The 19,239-nt window shown below is 38.6% G+C and overlaps 2 protein-coding genes across 5 annotated transcripts in view; one reads left to right on the top strand and one right to left on the bottom strand.

The window, feature by feature from the left end:
- The window catches only part of frmpd1b (FERM and PDZ domain containing 1b), a 58,397-nt gene extending 52,652 nt beyond the window's left edge, over nt 1-5,745 (top strand). For all 3 annotated transcript variants that reach the window (XM_052089330.1, XM_052089329.1, XM_052089328.1), the window contains one exon: nt 450-5,745. In XM_052089330.1, the coding sequence (XP_051945290.1) occupies nt 450-2,905 (2,456 nt within the window). In that variant the 3' untranslated portion in view covers nt 2,906-5,745. The remainder of the gene's footprint in view (nt 1-449) is intronic.
- A 6,059-nt stretch (nt 5,746-11,804) lies between these two features.
- Nucleotides 11,805-16,392, bottom strand: slc25a51b (solute carrier family 25 member 51b). 2 transcript variants are annotated; one of them, XM_052089019.1, is made up of 2 exons: nt 16,102-16,244; nt 11,805-13,720 (listed from the first exon to the last, which is right to left on the bottom strand). In XM_052089019.1, exon 2 carries the CDS (start codon nt 13,655-13,657, stop codon nt 12,710-12,712), a length of 948 nt encoding a protein of 315 aa, XP_051944979.1. In that variant the 5' UTR covers nt 13,658-13,720; nt 16,102-16,244; the 3' UTR covers nt 11,805-12,709. The 2 variants fall into 2 exon arrangements, with proteins under 2 accessions (XP_051944979.1, XP_051944978.1); XM_052089018.1 differs by lacking the exon at nt 16,102-16,244 and adding an exon at nt 16,306-16,392 and having other exon boundaries at nt 11,806-13,720.
- Between the last annotated feature and the right edge of the window lie 2,847 nt (nt 16,393-19,239).

Raw genomic sequence — 19,239 nt, forward strand, 5'->3', positions numbered from 1 at the left:
AAGGGAAATTCCGGGTTTTATACTAGTTGCTCTATCAACATAATTTGTGGCATAATCATCATACAGAAAATCCTTTACAGTCGTTCCTCAGTTTTCTAAAAAAGTACAAATAATTCTTAAAGTTATTCAGGTACAATGGAAACAAACATTGCCATATGCTTCGAGGGTTTAAAAGCAACAACTTAAAGCTTGTATTTTTGTTAAAGCACTTGCCAAAGCACTTAAGAAGTATATTTTTTAAATCTTATGACTATACTTTCGAAACATATACTTCCCTGTTTACATCTATTCCAAGTACCTTACTGTAACCACTATATATTTTATTTTTTTAAACCGGAACCACAAATGTTATGGATAACGCTGAACATTCCTTTGTTAATACAATATGTATTAAAGGTGTTATTGTTGTCCTGATCTGTCACACACAACTCTTTATCATACTCTTTCAGAGAATGGTTCCGATTTGAAGAACATCCAAACACCTCTTAGTGATATTGAGGTTAATGTGGAGGATCATACAAAGGATTATGAATCTAAAGACAGCAGGAAAAAGGAAAAGAGTTTGGAGAGCACCTCACTTGTTAAAGAGAACCCCAGTGAGAAACCTTCCCTTGCTAACCATATCACTCATAGTGGGTCTAAAAACACTGAATTGGAGGTTCATCAGCCTTCACTTATTTTGCCTTCCACACCTACACCTGGGGAGCCTAAGATTTTCTCTGCTAACCTGACCTCGGTTCAGAAACCCCAGCACTGCAATGGGGACATCCCTGGCCGAAAATCTCATCTTTCATCGCAGCTTCTGGAGATGGAGCCAGACACTATGGAGTTTAAACCAGTCACTGGGCCTGGACCATCACTCTCTTTGTCACTAATAACAGCAGTACGCCAAGCAACACTTTCACAGACCTTAGTAGACCTAGAGACTCAAAATGGACCCAGACCACAAAATGGAATATCTGACCATGCCCCAGTCTGTGTGGAAAAAAAGACTCATCCAAATCATGTGCATCCAGAAGGACTTGATACTCAAAACATTAAGCCAACTCAGAAAGAGCCAACAAATTCCAAAGGAAAGACTGAACCTAAGAAAATAAAAGCAGACAGCAATGGTTCTCTACAGTCTCTTGAAAGTAGAAAACCAGAAAATAAACCACCTCAGCTACAAACAAAGCCCCCAATACCCCCCAAGCCTGCATCCATTATTTTTCAGCCATCCTCAATTACAGTTGATGCCCTGGTACAAAAACCTGAGGCCAAGAAAAATGTTCCCCCCAATGGACTTTCCCTACATCCCTGGTCTCAGAGAAATGGTACAACCCCACCCACTACACTAAGTAAGGGTGTCTCTCTTAGTCATGAAAACCTAAGGACCGAACAGAAGTTTGAAAGCTCTACAGTCAAAGTATCGAGTGCATCAAACACGCCTACCCCTTCGCCCTTACCTTCTCCATCTGTTCAATCCATAAGCACTCTTTCTGAAGATCTAGCTCAAACTGGGACAAGTTTCATCAACAGAAAAGGCTCGTCTGGACGTCTGTCTGCCACAGCCTTGCGTGGTAAAATTCAGGATATGCCATGGTACCTCACCCGTTCCCAAGAGATCTTGGGGACAGTAGCACTCAGCAACACGATGTCATCAACAGGCAACAAAGAAACCAATGAAACAGATGGAAATCATGAATCCAAGAAAGTATCCCCCAAGGCCACTTCAGTGCCATCTTTGATTGACTTGAAAGAAAAATATGCTGACGTTGTCATTGTGAAGCTCAAAGATGGACCAGAAGAAGCGACTCAAATTCCTGTGAAAGACACCAATGGGAAACCACCAGCATCATCAAGCCATCCTGACTTGAGGCAAAAATTGTCTACAGAAGCCACTGAAGCCACCGATTTGCACAGGCATTTTGGAACCTGCAATTCTGAACAGCCTCAGTCACAGAAAGGTAACCTAACAGAGATTAGACTTGAGAATACATCCTCTCTATCCTCTACAAGTCCTTCTCATCGTGATGCATGCGGTTGCCATACAGTCTATGCCACCTGTTTCAGTGCTGATACAGAGGATAATTGTGGCTTTGATGATAATCTCACCGTGTATGAGTTCTCCCGTCGAAACCAGATCAGTAAACCACCACAACCCACCCTGGTTCCCTCCCATACTACCTTATCTGCTCCATCATCAAATGTCCTATCCCTACTTAGAGATTCACCTCGTCCCCTGTCAACGTCCTCAGAGCTCAGTCCACTCCTGATCCCACCCAGGCCTCTCGAATCTCTGCCTCTGGACTATGGCCCCATAGATAATCCTCTCCGCACCCTGCAGGGCCGCCGTTATGTTACCGGTCAAAAAGGTGCTGGGCTCAAAGACGGCTATGCCTCTTTGCAACAAGACATTGATGAACTTCTTTTGTTGTTGAAGAAAGGCCCCTCCAATATATACACTTCATGTCACAAGGGGCAGTGTGAAAATGGCAATGGCTTGAATGGGCACTCACTTTCAGAGACTGAACGATGCCTGGTTCAAGCCGAGGCACGGAGGTTGGCATCGGGATGCCAGAGGGCTACACGGGTAGGCTGGGCGCCTGATGATGCTCTTCTGTCGCTCGGTAACAGCTTTGGAGCACTGGTGCAGCTGGCCTCCACTTGCATGCGAGTTCCCTGTTCGAACTGTGGAGGTTGTCATGGTGATATTGATGCAGATGAGGCCCTGGGGAAGCTTGAAGAGATTGTGGACCTGTATAAGGAGTTTGTGGCCGCTGTAGAAACGGCGAGAGAGGGTGAGGGTGTCAGGCTGTTGGCCAAGCAGTGCACGGTTCTTATTTCTACAGTCTTCTCACTCACTCAGCTATTTAGGACACGCACACCAGACATAGACAATGGAAATGTACCTCTGAACTTTTAAACTTTACCTTCCAGCTCTAAAATTGAAACTGGACCATATAGTGAGAGCATTGAATTGTACTTCAAAAGTAGCAATGCTTTTCGGGCATCTAAAAACTGATTGTGTGCTGGCACACAAGAAAAATAGCAAGTGCCATGAGCATACACAACATTAACAAACAAATTGTTACACATTAATCTGTTTGTCTTGCCAAGTCTCCCTATAAACGTACTTGAATTATGCATTCAAACGTAGCTATTTTTTAACTGTTCTTTAATTCCCGATGTATGTACAGTCTGTAGTAAGTATGTATTTATTTTTTAAATACAGTATATGTGCACCGTGGTTTCTAACCTACTATACCTGCATTTTGTTTTATGTTTTTATTTTGTCTATGTGAATCCCTACCTCTTGCTCTAATAACCATGGAAACCAGAGATAAACAGTGTTGATAAACAGTGTTATGTACCTTCAATCATTTAGTTGCTCTTTAAAGATTGAATGGACAAATCTTACAGACTTTTCTAAGGGCGCTTATACACAAGTGGAATGCATAAGATTAATTTGAAAAGTTTAAAAGACTTGGGTCAATTTTACATCAGGTGTGACTAAAGTAAATTTAATTTCCAAAAGCACAACTAGACCCACCTCTCTGAAATTCTCATTGATCAATGGATGCCAATATCGGCAAAAGGTAGAACTTTTGGTTGCATGACTAAATGTCACTGTCGTAAAGCTTCGCTTTTTTCCATTATGTATTGCGACGCCCCATCCCCACTGAAATCAATAGATTAGCAGCATTCTCTATGGTGCTGCGTTAATTCTAGTGTGTAGGCGCCCTAACACATAACAATTTGTACAACCAAACAGATGTTGGGAATGACTTGGAGAACACTATATAACCCATGTACTTATGCAGTAACTTTTCACCAGACTTTACAAAGGACTTTCATTTTGTCTGTGATATATATCTGTAGAATGAGAGATGGCGGCAATAGAAGAGTGGACATTTGGAATTTTTTGTACCTGTGCGTCGCTGTGTCGAGTTTGGCAGTTGATGTAATTTTTTATATTGGCTGACTGTTAACCACAGAGATCGGTGTGGTCCAAAGACGTAATAGCACAATTGTGGGCGTTTACACAACAAAATTGTCACGATGTAACTGTAGCACCCTGTAACTGACCCCAATGATAGCCAAACCACACAATTTTTCACGTCCTTCATTTTTGACTATGCAAGTGTCACAATTTGTATTGGAAATTTTCCACATATGTTTCTTATATTTTATACATATGATCACTTTTTTTTTTGTGGATCACTTATAATAGAGGACTTCCCTGACAAGCTTAGGCCTTATCATTTATCTTGGACATTCATGAAAGTTTGTTAAATTGCACCATAATACAAATGCAGCATATTGTTTAGCATAATTTGCCTAATGTTTATTTTAGGAAAAAACGAATTGGGTTGAAAAGGTTTTTCCTTTCACTTCTGTAAACGGTGTATAGCACCAATATTCTAATACTCCAAGTGCTCTATTCATTATTGTAAATCGTATTTGAATAGGGCACTAAATATACTCTACATGAGTACTTGAATAGAAGTGCTTCATTTGAATTCTGAAACATGTCAACACGATGCTAACGCAAAGCAAGTGCTTATTGCATTCTTAGTGCTGCCACAAGGGGCACTGTAGAGAGCATTATTATAACTGTCTTCTACTAACGGTTTTCTCTATCAGGTCAACTACTGTCACAGTAGATAAACAGTTTGAAGCAAATCTTGCTGAGCAAGTTAAACTGTCAACACGTTTATTTTTGTAACCTGAATTTGAAGGTAACTCTATCGCCCCCTTGAGTACAAAGGTTTGTTACCATCAGACCAAAGCAAGAATGCACGTTGAGTATATATAGTACAACAGAACTGCATGCTTGCAATGCATTGGTCAAGCATTCGTGGCATACTTGCATTGGGCATGTTTTCTGGCCTTTGATTGCTATTTTAGGATTTGGCTATCATGCAAAAAAATATATATTTTTACGGATTGGGGGAGATAATCAAACATCTGTACACGCAGTTTGGAACACTTGGGTTCTGGTGTTTGAGACAAGTGTTTTGAATTTTCAGCGATTCTCTGAAAAGTCTTACTCCTAGATCAGGTTTCAAATGGCAGACTCCGCTCGGAGCATATCATTTATTAAATCGCCCAGATCAGCTGATCAACTTCAGGTCAATAGATAGATGATAACATTATCCTGTTTGGTTCTAACAGAGTTATTTGAAATTAGAGAAGTGCTTCCATATGGCAGTAATATCACCCATATAAGACACTTCCCCCACCAACACACACATACTGCCAGATTGTGGTTATCTAGTCAGTCAGATGGCTAGTTTGACTCAAGAGAAAATAAATAAAGATACATTTACATACAAACACAACCTGGTAATTTGTTTATGTAATCTGTTATTATTCATTTATTTAGTAGCACACCAGAAATTCTTACAACAGACTCTTTGCAGGAGTGATTTTCATATGAAACTACCAGAGAACAAACATATGTCTATATATAAAACTTCCTGTAAAATGAAGGTTCTAAGAATGAGATCAAATGAACTGCCATGTCAACTGTAGCAATTACGAAGCAAAAAAAAAAAAAAAACTGCTTGAATGGATTATATGTATTGAGGCATAATGGATGCAGACATTTGCAATTTAAGTTGCACACAATAAAAGCTTACTTGTTGCTGTATGTGAATAGGAAGGCAAACAACTCTGATTAAATGAGAAGGGACAGTGGAGAATATTTTGCATTCACACAACTGTGTTCATGAAAATAAAAGTTTGATTTTGAATGACAAATACTATGGAACTGATGCATTTTATAGCCTTTGTCTGCATTCAAATGCTTTGAAGGATGAATGCCATAAATACATGTACATTTTAGCATTTTCTAACAGACTGATTTCCTGTTAAACGGCACCTACTAAACACTGAGTCATCATTGGTCAGCATTTGCCTTTGAATTTGCAGGAGATTACAGATAAAGCCCTGGGTTAAACTCTTTTAGTCTTTCAGATTTCAAGCAGAGGGAATGATGGGATTGTGGTGGAGTTGTTTACTGGCACACATACTCGCTCTAAACAGCGGCTTTTTAACAGAGGGAGTGAGAAAGTTTGAATCTGTAGAAAGGCGAAATATTCTTTTATATCTGCTAATTTATTGATTTAACACCCAGTAATTTAGGACACACAGAGAATACTCAAGAACTGAACTGTTATTTCAACTACAAGTTTGAATTGGTTCATTATTATTTTTGTTGAAAGATGTTATATTTTTGACCAAAAGAAAAGCAATGCTTTTATTGTTACAAAAAGTTTAGATGTAAACTAGTTTGTTAGTGTCTTTTTTAGTGTCTAGAGCTATCCTGAATTAGCCGGGACGTCCCGTATTATGGCCAAAATGAACATATATTGTACCATATTTTAGCAACAAAATTCAAAATATGTATTGGTTTTACAATGAAATCATTCTCTTTAAAATGTATTTTTAATTCAAATAAAAGGAGGCGTTTGATTTCAAATGTCCCATATAGTGCCTCTTCCAAACATTAATCTTTTAAAGACAACTCTACTGGTCTCATAAAATGTACGTGAACATTACAACATTTTTGCAATTCAAAATGTATGTGCCGTCTAACACGTTTGGCTGCAGGTTTCCTAGTGAAATGTCCAGCAGGGGGCACCAAAAGCAAGTAAAATGGTGTATTCAAAAGTGGGTTTAAAGTGAATTTACATTTACGCATTTGGCAGACGCTTTTATCCAAAGCGACTCACAGTGCAATTATTACAGGGACAATCCCCCAGAGCAACCTGGAGTTAAGTGCCTTGCTCAAGGACACAATGGTGGTGGGTGTGGGGTTTGAACCAGTGACCTTGCTGATTAACCTAGCTGATTAACAGACCAGTGCTTTAGCCACTACGCCACCACCACTCCAAATAATTTTATGCATTTGGCAGACGCTTTTATCCAAAGCGACTTACAGAGCCATTATTACAGGGACAATCCCCCTGGAGCAACCTGGAGTTAAGTGCCTTGCTCAAGGAGACAATGGTGGTGGGTGTGGGGATCAAACCAGCATCCTTCTGATTAACAGATAGCAGATTACCAGTTATGTGCTTAGACCACTACACCACCACCACTACATATTCAAAAAAAGAAAAGAATTTCTTTTTTTTTTTTTTTAAAACATACCTCTCTAACCTAAAACTTTGTCCAAATCTAACCAATAGTATTTTAAAATATAAACGATACAAAATAATTAATAAAAAGGACAATGCCTAAACCTAATCATTAGTGTTTTAAAATGCAGGAGCGAAATGAAATAGTACATTTTCTGAAGCAACAACCTCATTTCGTGTCGCTTGAATGACTCTGTAATGTCATGTGTCGGCTTGAGTTCATGGATGGACTTGAAACGCAGTCCTCCGACACGGAGTCCAACACCATATCAGGTGAGTTACCGCGCTAGATATTCATAATGGAATAAGTGTATATATGTAGGTGGGTCTGTAATACAAGCATTTAAATGTATTGTTTTTCAAAAGATGCATTTGAGTGTGTTGATTTCATAAAATAACAGTGAGTAATAGAGAAAATTAAGTATTTGTAAAGTTATATTCAGCCATTAAAGTCATGATTTAAGTGAAATGGAAAAAAAACAAAGTTGTTGTAGCACATCTACTGTTCATTTCACCAGGAAACTACAAGGAATTGTACCTGGAGAGACATATTACAAGTTTTGCCATAATTTATATAGAGTCACGTTTTCACTACTAGGCCAGGTTGCAAAAAACAAACCCTGCGATTTACTTGCTGTGTGCAGCCCACAGAAGGACTATCCAACTCAATGCCCCAAAACTGTAATAGCACACTGCACTGAACTTTACTGTTTAAAACTAGCTGTTCCTATGACGTTTGGCCCTGTGTGATATTGCCATACTCCATCAGCATCTGTCGCTCTGTGTCTCTTCCCGTGTCCCCTGGAGGTTAAAACTGTTGGAGCAAAACTGTGGGAAGCACACAACTTCCACTCAAGCTCAATAATTGAGCCCATTATGTCAACAGTGGTTACGGAAAGGGTTTTGAAAGTGTGGTCAAAAGTTTAGAGGAAGACACGGAGAAATTGATACACACATATGTATTCTATTTTTACCAAAGTAATTGTGTCTCATTTGTGCCTATTCAGAGATGCTGTTTTTTGTTTGACAGGAAATTTCAGGCTTCTGTAACTTTCGTAAAGCTGTCAACATGGCTGAGAAACTATATCATACATTTTCACTTAAATATTAAAAAACTTTTTTCTCTATTCAAAAGACATTATCTTAATTGGGGAACAAATGCTACATGACATCAGCGATCTCCACATATTTTACATCAACCTTGTCTCTGAAGTCCACAAGAAGGCGCAACGAATATAAAATAATTCAGTCATTTTTTTTGTCATTCAAAAAGATTTGAAACGCACGTTTAAAATTGTATTCACATGAGATTTAGACTCCAATCATATCGGGCATTGGGTAGCTCAGCGATTAATGACGCTGACTATCACCCCTGGAGTCGCATGTTCGAATACAAGGTGTGCCAAGTGACTCAAGCCAGGTCTCCTAAGCAACCAAATTGGCCCAGTTGCTAATGTAGCAAAGACGCCAGGGAAGAAGTGTTAAGATCCATATGCAACTTTATTAACTGTAAAAACAGTAAAAGAAAAGACAGGCAAGAGTTTGGTACACAAGGAGACAGTCCAGAAAGGTAAACAAAGTTAATCCGATAGGCTGAGTGGTACTCCGTAAAACTGGCAATAGTTCCAAATACTCACAAGCAGGCTGGGAAATCCAAATAAACAGGCAGGAGTCAAAACACAATAGAGAGGAGGAATATGGGAAATGTAGTTTGTGAGGAGTTAGTATTCAGGAGATGGCGACCTCTGGCGGCATTCAGGTGAGATCGCAAGTGCTGCATGTGTAACACAGCAACCTCTGGGAGTGGGCTGATTAGAGAAGTTGTTATGGAACTTAGTGATAAGTGCAGAGTCCAGAATGTCCTCAGAGTTAGTCCAGGAACATTCCTCAGCCTTCCCAGTCCACCAAGCATTGAAACATCCGACCCCGGCGTCGAGAGTCCAGGAGCTTGTGTACCTGAAAGGCCTGTTTTCCGTCAATGAGGAATGGAAGAGGTCTCTGGGGTTCTTGAGAACCTTCCTCTCTCGGAGTTGCCATAGGTTTGAGTAGGGAGACATGAAAGGTGGGGGAAATATGGTAATTAGCAGGGAGCTGAAGTTTAAATGACACAGGGTTGATTTGTCAAAGAATTTTCCTACGAAGAAGAAAGCCGCTGAGGCTGGAGAAGTGGAAGTTTGAATGAAACCCTTTTCCAGAGATTCCGCAATGTACTCCTCCATAGTTTTAGTTTCAGGCTCAGATAAGGGGTATATTCGTCCATGTGGTGGAGATGAACCAGGCAAAAGGTCAATGGCACAGTCACAGGAATGATGAGGAGGAAGTTGGGTAGCCTTAGATTTGCTACTGGAGTAGCCTACTGGAGATCCAAATAACACTGTGGTAGTGTGGACATCATCTTGTCAGAGAGGATGGTAGTGGCGCATAACGGAGGGAGAGAGACGGGTTCAGGGAGGTTGAGGTAAGACTGGAAACAGGAAGTACTCCAACGAGAGATCTGTCCATCTCTCCAGGAGAGCTCAGGGTTGTGAAGTCTCAGCCATGGCAGGCCAAGAACAATCGGGTTCTTAGGAGAGTGAGTGACTAGGAACTGAATCTCTTCATGATAAAAGAGTCCAACTTGGAAATGAAAAGTTTGAGTGATCTGCTGAATTTTGCGAGAGCCCATGGGTTGTTGGTCTAGTGCAATGTAATGTAATAGTACATGTAATGGAGGGACACAAGGGACAAAAGACAATTTAAGATTTGTGGCGAGGGTCAGGTCAATTAAGTTACCAGCAGCCCCAGAATCTAAAATGGCTGACATCTGCGGTTCACTATTCAGAACATGCAAAGTTATAGACAGTTCAAACTGATCAATATGAATTAAGTTTGACAATTCAACACTCACCACCACGTCACCCTTCCTAGGGGGACAAGTAGGGCAGGCAACCAGTAAATGTCCTGACTGTCTACCATAGATGCAGTCTCTTTCTGAGACGGTGTTGTCGGTCTTCAGTGGCTAGCGAAGCACTTGCATGGGCTTGTGATGACTGGTTGCAGGGATGTCAGAAGGAAGTGAATGTAGATAGCTGACGGGACAACAGGCTTTGATCAGGTTATCCAGGCAAATGGCATGTTTGATGAATTCATCCAGAGGTCTCCCTTCTTCACGGTATGCTAGTTCCATTTGAAAATCAGCATTTAACCCCTGACGGAACAACAGCTTTAAAGTATCCTAAACCCACACAGTTTGTGCTGAGGTGTAAACCATAAAACAGGTAAAAGTTCCAAATACTCACAAGCAGGCTGGGAAATCCAAATAAACAGGCAGGAGTCAAAACACAGGGTAAACAGGTAATGGGAATAAATGCTCAGAAATGTTGACAGGCAAACAAGACTTTGTATTGAATGCAAGAGAACCGTGAACTTAAAAATACAGAGTTAATATGGAGCAAGTGGGAGAGTAATCAAATAGAGGAGGATTATGGGAAATGTAGTTTGTGAGGAGTTAGTTCTCAGGAGATGGCGACCTCTGGCGGTGTTCAGGAGAGATCGCAGGTGCTGCTGGTGTAAACAGCTAGGGAGGGTAGTCACATGGGGTAACCTCCTCATGGTCATGATTAGGGGTTCGCGCTCTCAATGGGGTGTGTAGTAAGTTGTGTGTGGATCAATAAGAACAGCATAATCCTCCACATGCTGCGAGTCTCCGTGGTGTCATGCACAGTGAGACAAGAGATAAGATGCACAAATTGATTATCTCAGAAGCGGAGGCAACTGAGACTTGTCCTTCTACTGGACCCGGATAGAGATGAGTAACCGCGCCACCACGAGGACCTAATAAAGTAGTGGGAATTGGGCATGCCAATTTCGGAGAAAAGGGATATATAGAGAAAATATAATATAATATATATATATATATATATATATATATATATATTAAAGCTGTTGAACCTACATGGAGCTGGTCTCCTCATGGGAGCTGCCATGCTATGATCACATGACTGGCTGAATACTACTTGGTATTGCAGTAACTGCCCTTTTATTGGACACTTTCACTCATGAATTAAATTATAAAAAGCTTACTGTGAAAAGTGAATTTCTACAGTGGCATTTGTACCTGAAATATATTATGAATGAATAATGCTACATCCAGTCCACTAGGTGTCAGTGTAAGTCCAAGAGGACATAAACAAAAAAAATTGCATCCTATAACCACTGGTTCCACAGTATGTCACAGCTGTATTGTCAATAATGTTTTAAAGTCTTCATTGTGCAATTTGATTTAAAAAAAAAAAAAACGTGATAAAAGTTTATGCCTTAAAAATACGATTTGTCTTAGACCCCCAGGGAGCAAGCCAAGCTTCAAAATACCAGCAATCCCACGATGTTTATTTATTAATTACAGATGCATGTATGGTAGTCATATTTCCAGATAGAAGTGGTATTCAGCTGCATTCGCTTAAGTGGAATTTGGCTCAGATTCTGCCAAAACGCAGAAATGTTGGCCGGGGGCCGTTAAAAACAGTGTGCTAGACGAAGCGCAACAGAATAGAAGTGAATAAGGGGATCTCCAGAAATTGAACCCCTTTCAACATGACACATTTTAAAAAGCAGAGAAACGCGGTTCTTCTTTAGCCAAAATTAAGCCATCACTCAGTAGGGGCTAATAATGAGCATTTGATTGTAAAACTTGCTGTTATTTATTCTTTGTTAATTTTATGTTAATGCTTTGTCATCTCACATATGCAATAATTCCAACTTCAAACAACATAGGTATATGCATTTATTGCTTTTGAAAAGCAAACCCAAATTAGCACACCAAATTTGTAACCTTATCATGGAATGTACCATAACACACCAATACATTTTTAAGCATTATAAACTGTTTAATAATGAGACCAAGTATGCCAGTAGAGGAATTACTTGTTTACTTTTCACTCACAAAGATGTGAAATTGTCACTCTGCACAAGACACATTTTACATAAAAAATATAATTTCATGAAAATGTTCACACATCTGGATATTTTTGATTGGCAAAAAATGGATATTAACAACATCATGGGATTGTAAAGAATACTCTCTCTTCGTGTGGTCCACAAATGCCATCATTACATTCAGTTATGCCTGCTTATTAAACTGCACTTAACACTTTAGAAATGCAGATGCATGGCTTTTTCAAGTCCAAAGTTTGTGCATCTCATTGTTTAACAATGGACATCACAACAAGGACTGAAACTCTTTACACTTAGCCAATAAAGTACAAACTTTTAAATTTTTCTAGTAGTGCAACACTGTGCTTTTTCCATCCGTGTACCACAGACTCCCAAACTCCCCCTAGAAAGTGAATACAAATTAATCCTAGTGCCACTAGAGTTGGCGTTACATTTCACAACACTTATAGTGGCCAAGAAATGTGGATGGACTTTATATTTAGGCATCGCTGCATGAATGGGTTCAATCCACGATTTATACAAATCATTACTCTGAAGTGCACTAGGGGAAATGGCAGTGTCTCTTTTAAAGAGTGCTGAATAGTCCAAAATGAACACTTGGTTTGGAAATTCTACTCCAGGTCACCTTTAGCCACTATTGTCCCTCCTCTCCTTCAGAAAACTGTCAGAAAGAGCTCATAAGTTGCATTGATGATGCCCCATGACAGCAAAGATCGATGGTAGTTGAGCGTAGCTCCACGGAACAACAGCACAATGCTGCCCCCTCTTTCCCGCCACACGGTCATTAGCACCTGACCGCAGGGCACGAACTCACCCCCTACCTGGGCCTGGGCTCGAGATTTGACCACATTAAGTGGGTAGAACATGATGCCCAGTGCTGCCCCAAGTAGCCCGCCACAAACAAAGTCATTGGCCATGTGACCCATCCGGGTTCGAGCCTCTGGCAGTCGTTGCTTGATTGGCCCACGAAGCCCAAAAAACAGAGCATTACTGGGCCCGTTACGCAACAAAATCGGGATCAGCCCACGGTAGCACTCCTTCACGCCATAGTCTCGCAGAAGGGTCCGGAAGGTGTGTACGGTGTTGTTGAAACGGCCATTATGGCGGTGGTCTTGAAGCAGTGTTTGCACACGTTCAAATGGTGTGAGGGCGGCCTCTGCCATACCAGCTAGTGCAGCCGCGACACTTCGTGTGACAAGCTCGGGCGAGCCGCTACTGTGAGCATGTCGCAATAGCAACCGGGAAAAATCCTCGTAAAGGCCAAACATGATGGCCACAGTGGTGGTTTTCTGCAGTAGGGGAGGCAGAAGCCCTCGGTAAAGGTTTCGTAACCCTTCCCTTTGGAGCTGACGCACGGCTTCGGTCACACGAACTCCGTGCAGCTGCTGGCGAAAGAGAACTTTCTGAATGGGGAAAGTCACAATGATGTTGGTGAAAGCAGCGAATGAGCCGCACACATAGTGCTTTCCTCGAGGCCCAGTCCCCATCACCAGACCGGCCTCCACTTGGGCATGCCCACTTTTGCTCAACTTGCCCTGCTGTAGGGATGGGGCCTGCTGTTGCCGGGCAGAATCTGGGTCCATGGTAGTAACCACCCCCATAAGAAACTAAGCATCGGTCTGGTCAGCAGAAGTGCAAATTATATCCACCAAAAGCATTTCAGCCTGTAAGAAAGAGAATACGGTTGTCAATAAACCAGAGTTGTTTTCATACACTAAAACTTGGACGATTACTATTAATTGAAATCATTTTTGTAAACTAAAACAAAGTAAACAAAAAAACTAAAAATCAATGGTTGCAAATCTGAAAGAAATAAAATCAGCAAATATAAGAAACCGTTTTCATGGTTGACTGATTCTCAGGAAACCTGTCTAAAAAACAATTAAATAAAAAAAAGGATTTTACTACAAGTAATAATAATAAATAAAAGTAAAAAAAAAAAAAAAATATATATATATTAGTTGTTGCATGAAGAAAATTAAGCTAAAATGGAAATACCATATGTCCATATTAAGGTAAGAATCTGTGACTAACATAAATTAAATGTAAAATTGAAAATGATTTAAAAAAAATAAAAATAAACAATTTGAGAATGCAAAACCATAATAATCTTGTAACAAACATACGGATCTTAATTAGAAGTGTTTGAAGATCTTGCAGTATCCTATAAGGAGACCATCCAAGCATTTTATTTCGGGTTTCGGGTAAGAGTCTAATCTTTCCAAACCATTTTGAGCCACTAAACTGCTGAGATAAGTGAGTTACCTAACCAAAGATCAAGCGTCCCAGACAGAACAAGGGCATGAGGCCATTTTTCTAAATAAACATTTCAGGCTGAACCAGATTAGCCTATTGTTACCTTTACATAGTTCCATATATGGACGTTTTAAATGGGTACATTTAGAGCTACAGCAGCTATCAAGATTGTCATTAAATAAATTCAATTACTGTCTGTTCTTCACAGAAGGTATATGGACTACTCTTTGGATGCCTTTTCAGTTCTTTTTAGAGCTTGACAGCCACCGGACACTGCATGTTTTCATTGCATGGAAAAGTGATGAATTAACATCCCGCTAAACTTCTGTTTTTGTTTTCCACAGAAGAATGAATGTTATGAGGAGGAGTATGTTGAATTTACATTAATGGGCTAACTCAAGTTTTCCAATTAAAGACACCATTCTATATACGGGTCAAAGATGTGGCACTCTTTTTTGGGCCAGATTTATTAAATTAAAAAACAAATTACAATAAATGCAATTCACACAAAACAATGACTTGAATACACCTCTTCTATTTTGAACATATTTTTAAATATTGGCTTAAAGTAAAAAAAAAAAAAATTTTAAAATGTGGTTTTAACTTGACCGGAGAGAAGAAAAAACAAATTCCTCATTCAAAGCTGAAATTCTTCAAGAAATAAATTACAGCGCGAGTAGTGCAGAATAAGATTTTACTATAATTTATATTTTGTAATATGATTAATATTCGGAAATTGTCCACCAAATGGTGTAACCAACAAGCAATTTTGTTGAAGTGTGACAAAAAAAAAAAACCAGAGAGGACCCCTTTTCACCCTCAAGACTGTGTAGTAAAAAACTTTCAAATAAAGTAACGGAATAGCATTCGCTTAACTATTTTCATTTATTTTCTCTAGATGAAAATGTAAGAAATATTTTTCATACATGTGTGTAGACACAAAGATTGCATTTCTTAAAGTAAATTTCACTTTTTTTTTTCACCTTGGACAACCTTATTAGTCAATGACCCACCAAATACAGATCTAGTGGAAGTGTAAACTACAACCCATGCGCAAGACTTCTCCAAAAATAAAACAGCACATGTGGTGTTCAGGAAACACACTATTGTGACTTCTAAAGGTCATAGAGAGGACTGGATAACAAGTGTGTCATAAAATAATCGGCTGCCATGTTAACAAAATGCATAAAATCACAATAAAACTCTGACGATCAGTTTTGAATGAACATGTGCATAATTTTGGCCTTACATTGTGAGTGTAACCCAGCTAAACACCCTGTTCCAAGTCCACAGCTCATGAAACACGTTTTACTATTAAGAATGGCACAGCACTTATCAATAACTCTAATCATAAATGTTACATATGAACACATGTGATCTGACTACATGAAACATTTTACTCCAAAGTTAACAGCAGATCCTCTGAGATCATACGACAAAGGACATCTATATGTGTACTACACGCATACTGTTCACAATCTGGTGTCATTTGAAGATGACAGTCTGATTTGCATTGCATAATATACTTTATTACATGTGCTGCACAAGCTTCTGCTAACACTTTAGTGTCAAAAACAGCGCTTAGACAAACACACACATCAAATCCACCAATGAGCGAGTTTAAAAACTCCATTACAACCAGAGGCAAGAGTATATCCAACATTATTAATTTGATCTCTAAATAAACTACATTAGATTATGTGGCTAGAGCATGTTCCCACAACCCGTATTTCATCTGACCACACAGTTTATACATTACTTAAATACCCATATAGTAACTGTAAATTACCTGTTGTGCTTTAAAAGCTTAAATTGGTTTTCATGTCACTTATTTCAGATCCCAGAACACACACCTCGAGCTAATGCTAATGCTACTCCTGTGACAGCTGAAGTTCACATGTTTACCCACGAAATAACTCCACTAAAACGCTTTAAATTGTTAAGTGTTTTAGTTCACACAGTCAGTATCGATGAGTTTATATGATTTGTTTACCTTCTGGTAGTTCGGAGAGAATAACAGCACAGATAATTTAGTACAAACGGGCCACTTCTATTAAAATGATGGGAGAAATTAGAACGCCCAACGGATGTAGATCAGAAGTCCCGCCCTATATATTAATGAACCAATCACCTTTTAGAAGCAGACATCGCCTGTCAATCAACTCGAGAACGCGCATGCGTAATAGCTGGACAAACCATGAAAACTGCGTTTTCTGGCGTAATCTGAGGTGAAGAAGCACCAATTATGATACCAGTGTTGCCAAACTTTACTGCTGATTTGAAATATGTTCTTTGATCGTAGCAACCGCACTTGGGTGCCACCTGTTTACCTAGAAAAACAGCTGCCCGAGAGCGTTCCAAAGATGGCCACCGAGTGGACTGACTTTCTAAAGAGACTTTGGTGACGGTCTGTCGGGTGATATGGGTCAGAGGCGGTACCGGTCTGTCGCTACACTGAGACTGCAGAAAAATGAAGACACAGTAAATTGACACTGGAGGGCGACAGAGAGTGTCGATAGTCTTGGCTCTAACGTAATAAAATTGATCTCGAAATATGGAGGATATATATATTTTAGACAAGTACTACATTCACAAAATGGGAAAATGTCTATAATATGGCTTATATGGAGACAATACTGTATGCTGCCACATATTTTTGCAAACAAAAAAAGGACAACGCTTTATTTGATAATAAAAAATATGTATGTTAACGAAACCTAAGAATTTAGATTCTTTTTTTTCTGAAACTGACTTTGGGCATCAATTATTTTACAAAATGTATCTTTCTTTGAGTTTTACTTTGTAGAAACAATTTTGTTTATTTGTGATGCTCCTTTTCATATTTTTTTGTGATATCACGTGTGATCTAGAGGTTACATTTATATAACTTTATACCGTGCGTGCCATTGAAGTGTTATAGCGCTCTGTTTTAAGAGCAGTAGCGCTAAGTGCAGAGCTATGCTTTAAGTCATAAGTGCAAAGTCAGTGGGAAAGGCCAGGAAGTTCTGATATTTCTGTGCAAGCATGCACAAAGTCTACAGGTGCAAGCGGGTTTGGGGAAATGTAATTCTGAGCTTCAGGTTCTTCTCCGGTTATTGCACAATCTGTTTCTTATTATATTGTCCATACCCTGTCAAGAACCATTGATATATACAACAACAGTACATTCATACGCAGTTGTTAGTGTATTGTGTACAGTGTTATAAATCATTATCATCTACTGACACACAAATCATAGCTAGTATTAACAGTGATCGTATCAGCATGCATTTCACTTCTACCGGTCTATTTTGATTTTGAAAATTGAAATGTATGTATTGAAACACAAAAAAAATAAAACTAAAATATTTCTAGATTCAAATTATTCTTCAAACGTAAAGAAAATATAATCAAAATAACAAAATGGTCAATAAAATCATACCAAATCCAAACATTTTATCCTCTTCCTCTTCTCCGTTTCTCGTAAAATGGATTAAATGCTCTAAACTTCAACACTATAAACAGTTTTAAAAGTAATTGGATCAAACACCGTTTCGGTGGAAATAATTCTGTATCGTTATTTTTATCCACAATTTAATTTTTTATTGATTCTCAAGTTTTTGCTCTCATGTGACTTCAAATGCAGTAAACCTCCTATAAAAATATCAGACTTTCATAAAATAAATATATATTTTTTAAAAATGTAGAGGAGAATAGTCTACAAGCAGACTGGCATTGATATTATGGATAGAAAATGTATTTATTCAAAAGTTTTGAGGTTTTTCACAGAATTATTCATATAAATGATAGCATGGTCTTGTTTTTACAGTATGATACGGGCTCACTGGCAGTTGACAACAAAATGAAAATCCTGGCTTTGTTTGGGAAATGTCATATACTTAAAGCAAAATGTGTCAATTATAGGTATACCAAACATAACATACACTATTCTGCATTGATTTGAAACTTTTCTCCAAAGAAAAATAGTAAACTGGCAAGACACCGCTTCTTTTGTAAAAAAAATAAAATAACATTTTTTAAATACTTTGTATTGAAGAATGGTGATGTTTATATGTCTGAAGATGAAGTCTTGTCAAATCTGTGGTATAAACACTGATCTATATAAGACTGTTTGTGTGTAGATGCATTTGGATGATTCCCCTGTCATTTTTTTTTTTAATGACATAATAATACAAAATAAATTTAATGAAGAAAAGAAAACTTTGATATCTGTGAATGGGAGACCACAGCTCTATGTTTTATATATATATATATAATACATTTTTATTTTAGATACTGAAAAGGTAGCTGTGTTCTTGTGCATGAAAACAAATCTGAATGAACTGAATGAAGTTCCCTCTTTTGTCAGTTTACAAACCCTTTCCAGTTTCGATTACACTTTAAACAGACCTGGTCTTAACAGCAAACAGCTGTGTTTTTATAACCACAGTTGTGCCATATCATGCACAAATGGAAAAAACACACATATATGCACTTAAAATAATAAATAATAATAATTAATAATAATAAAAAATAATATTTTTTTTTTTGTAAAGAAATGCAAGCAATACATCAATTTCAATGCACAAACAAGTAATGAGCACAGATCCACGGAGTTCTGAAATACCGGCACAGACAAACGCCGAAACAGCAGAGGGCAGTGATGAACAGGAAATGACCGCTTGTTTTTTTACCGGCACATCCAACGAAACAGAGAAGGAATCTTCCATTTGTGATTGGGGAATGATTACAAAACTAATATTGAAGTTTATATTCTTAAGTCTATAAAAGTTAATAATGTAATTTTTATGTAAATATGTTTTATAATTTTTCACATTCACGTACTCCTTGAAATTTCCTTTCTGTGTGTGTATAAGGAAATTGTCAGCAGCCAAGTTTCTTAATCTCCCCCGTTTCTGAGATGGTACAGAACATTCAAACATTCGCG

Source organism: Xyrauchen texanus, chromosome 23, assembly GCF_025860055.1.
Source record: "Xyrauchen texanus isolate HMW12.3.18 chromosome 23, RBS_HiC_50CHRs, whole genome shotgun sequence".
NCBI classification, from domain to species: domain Eukaryota; kingdom Metazoa; phylum Chordata; class Actinopteri; order Cypriniformes; family Catostomidae; genus Xyrauchen; species Xyrauchen texanus.

Coding starts and splice junctions, on each gene's coding strand:
- slc25a51b (XM_052089019.1), bottom strand. CDS start 13,657: ATGGGGGTGGTTACTACCATGGACCCAGATTCTGCCCGGCAACAGCAG.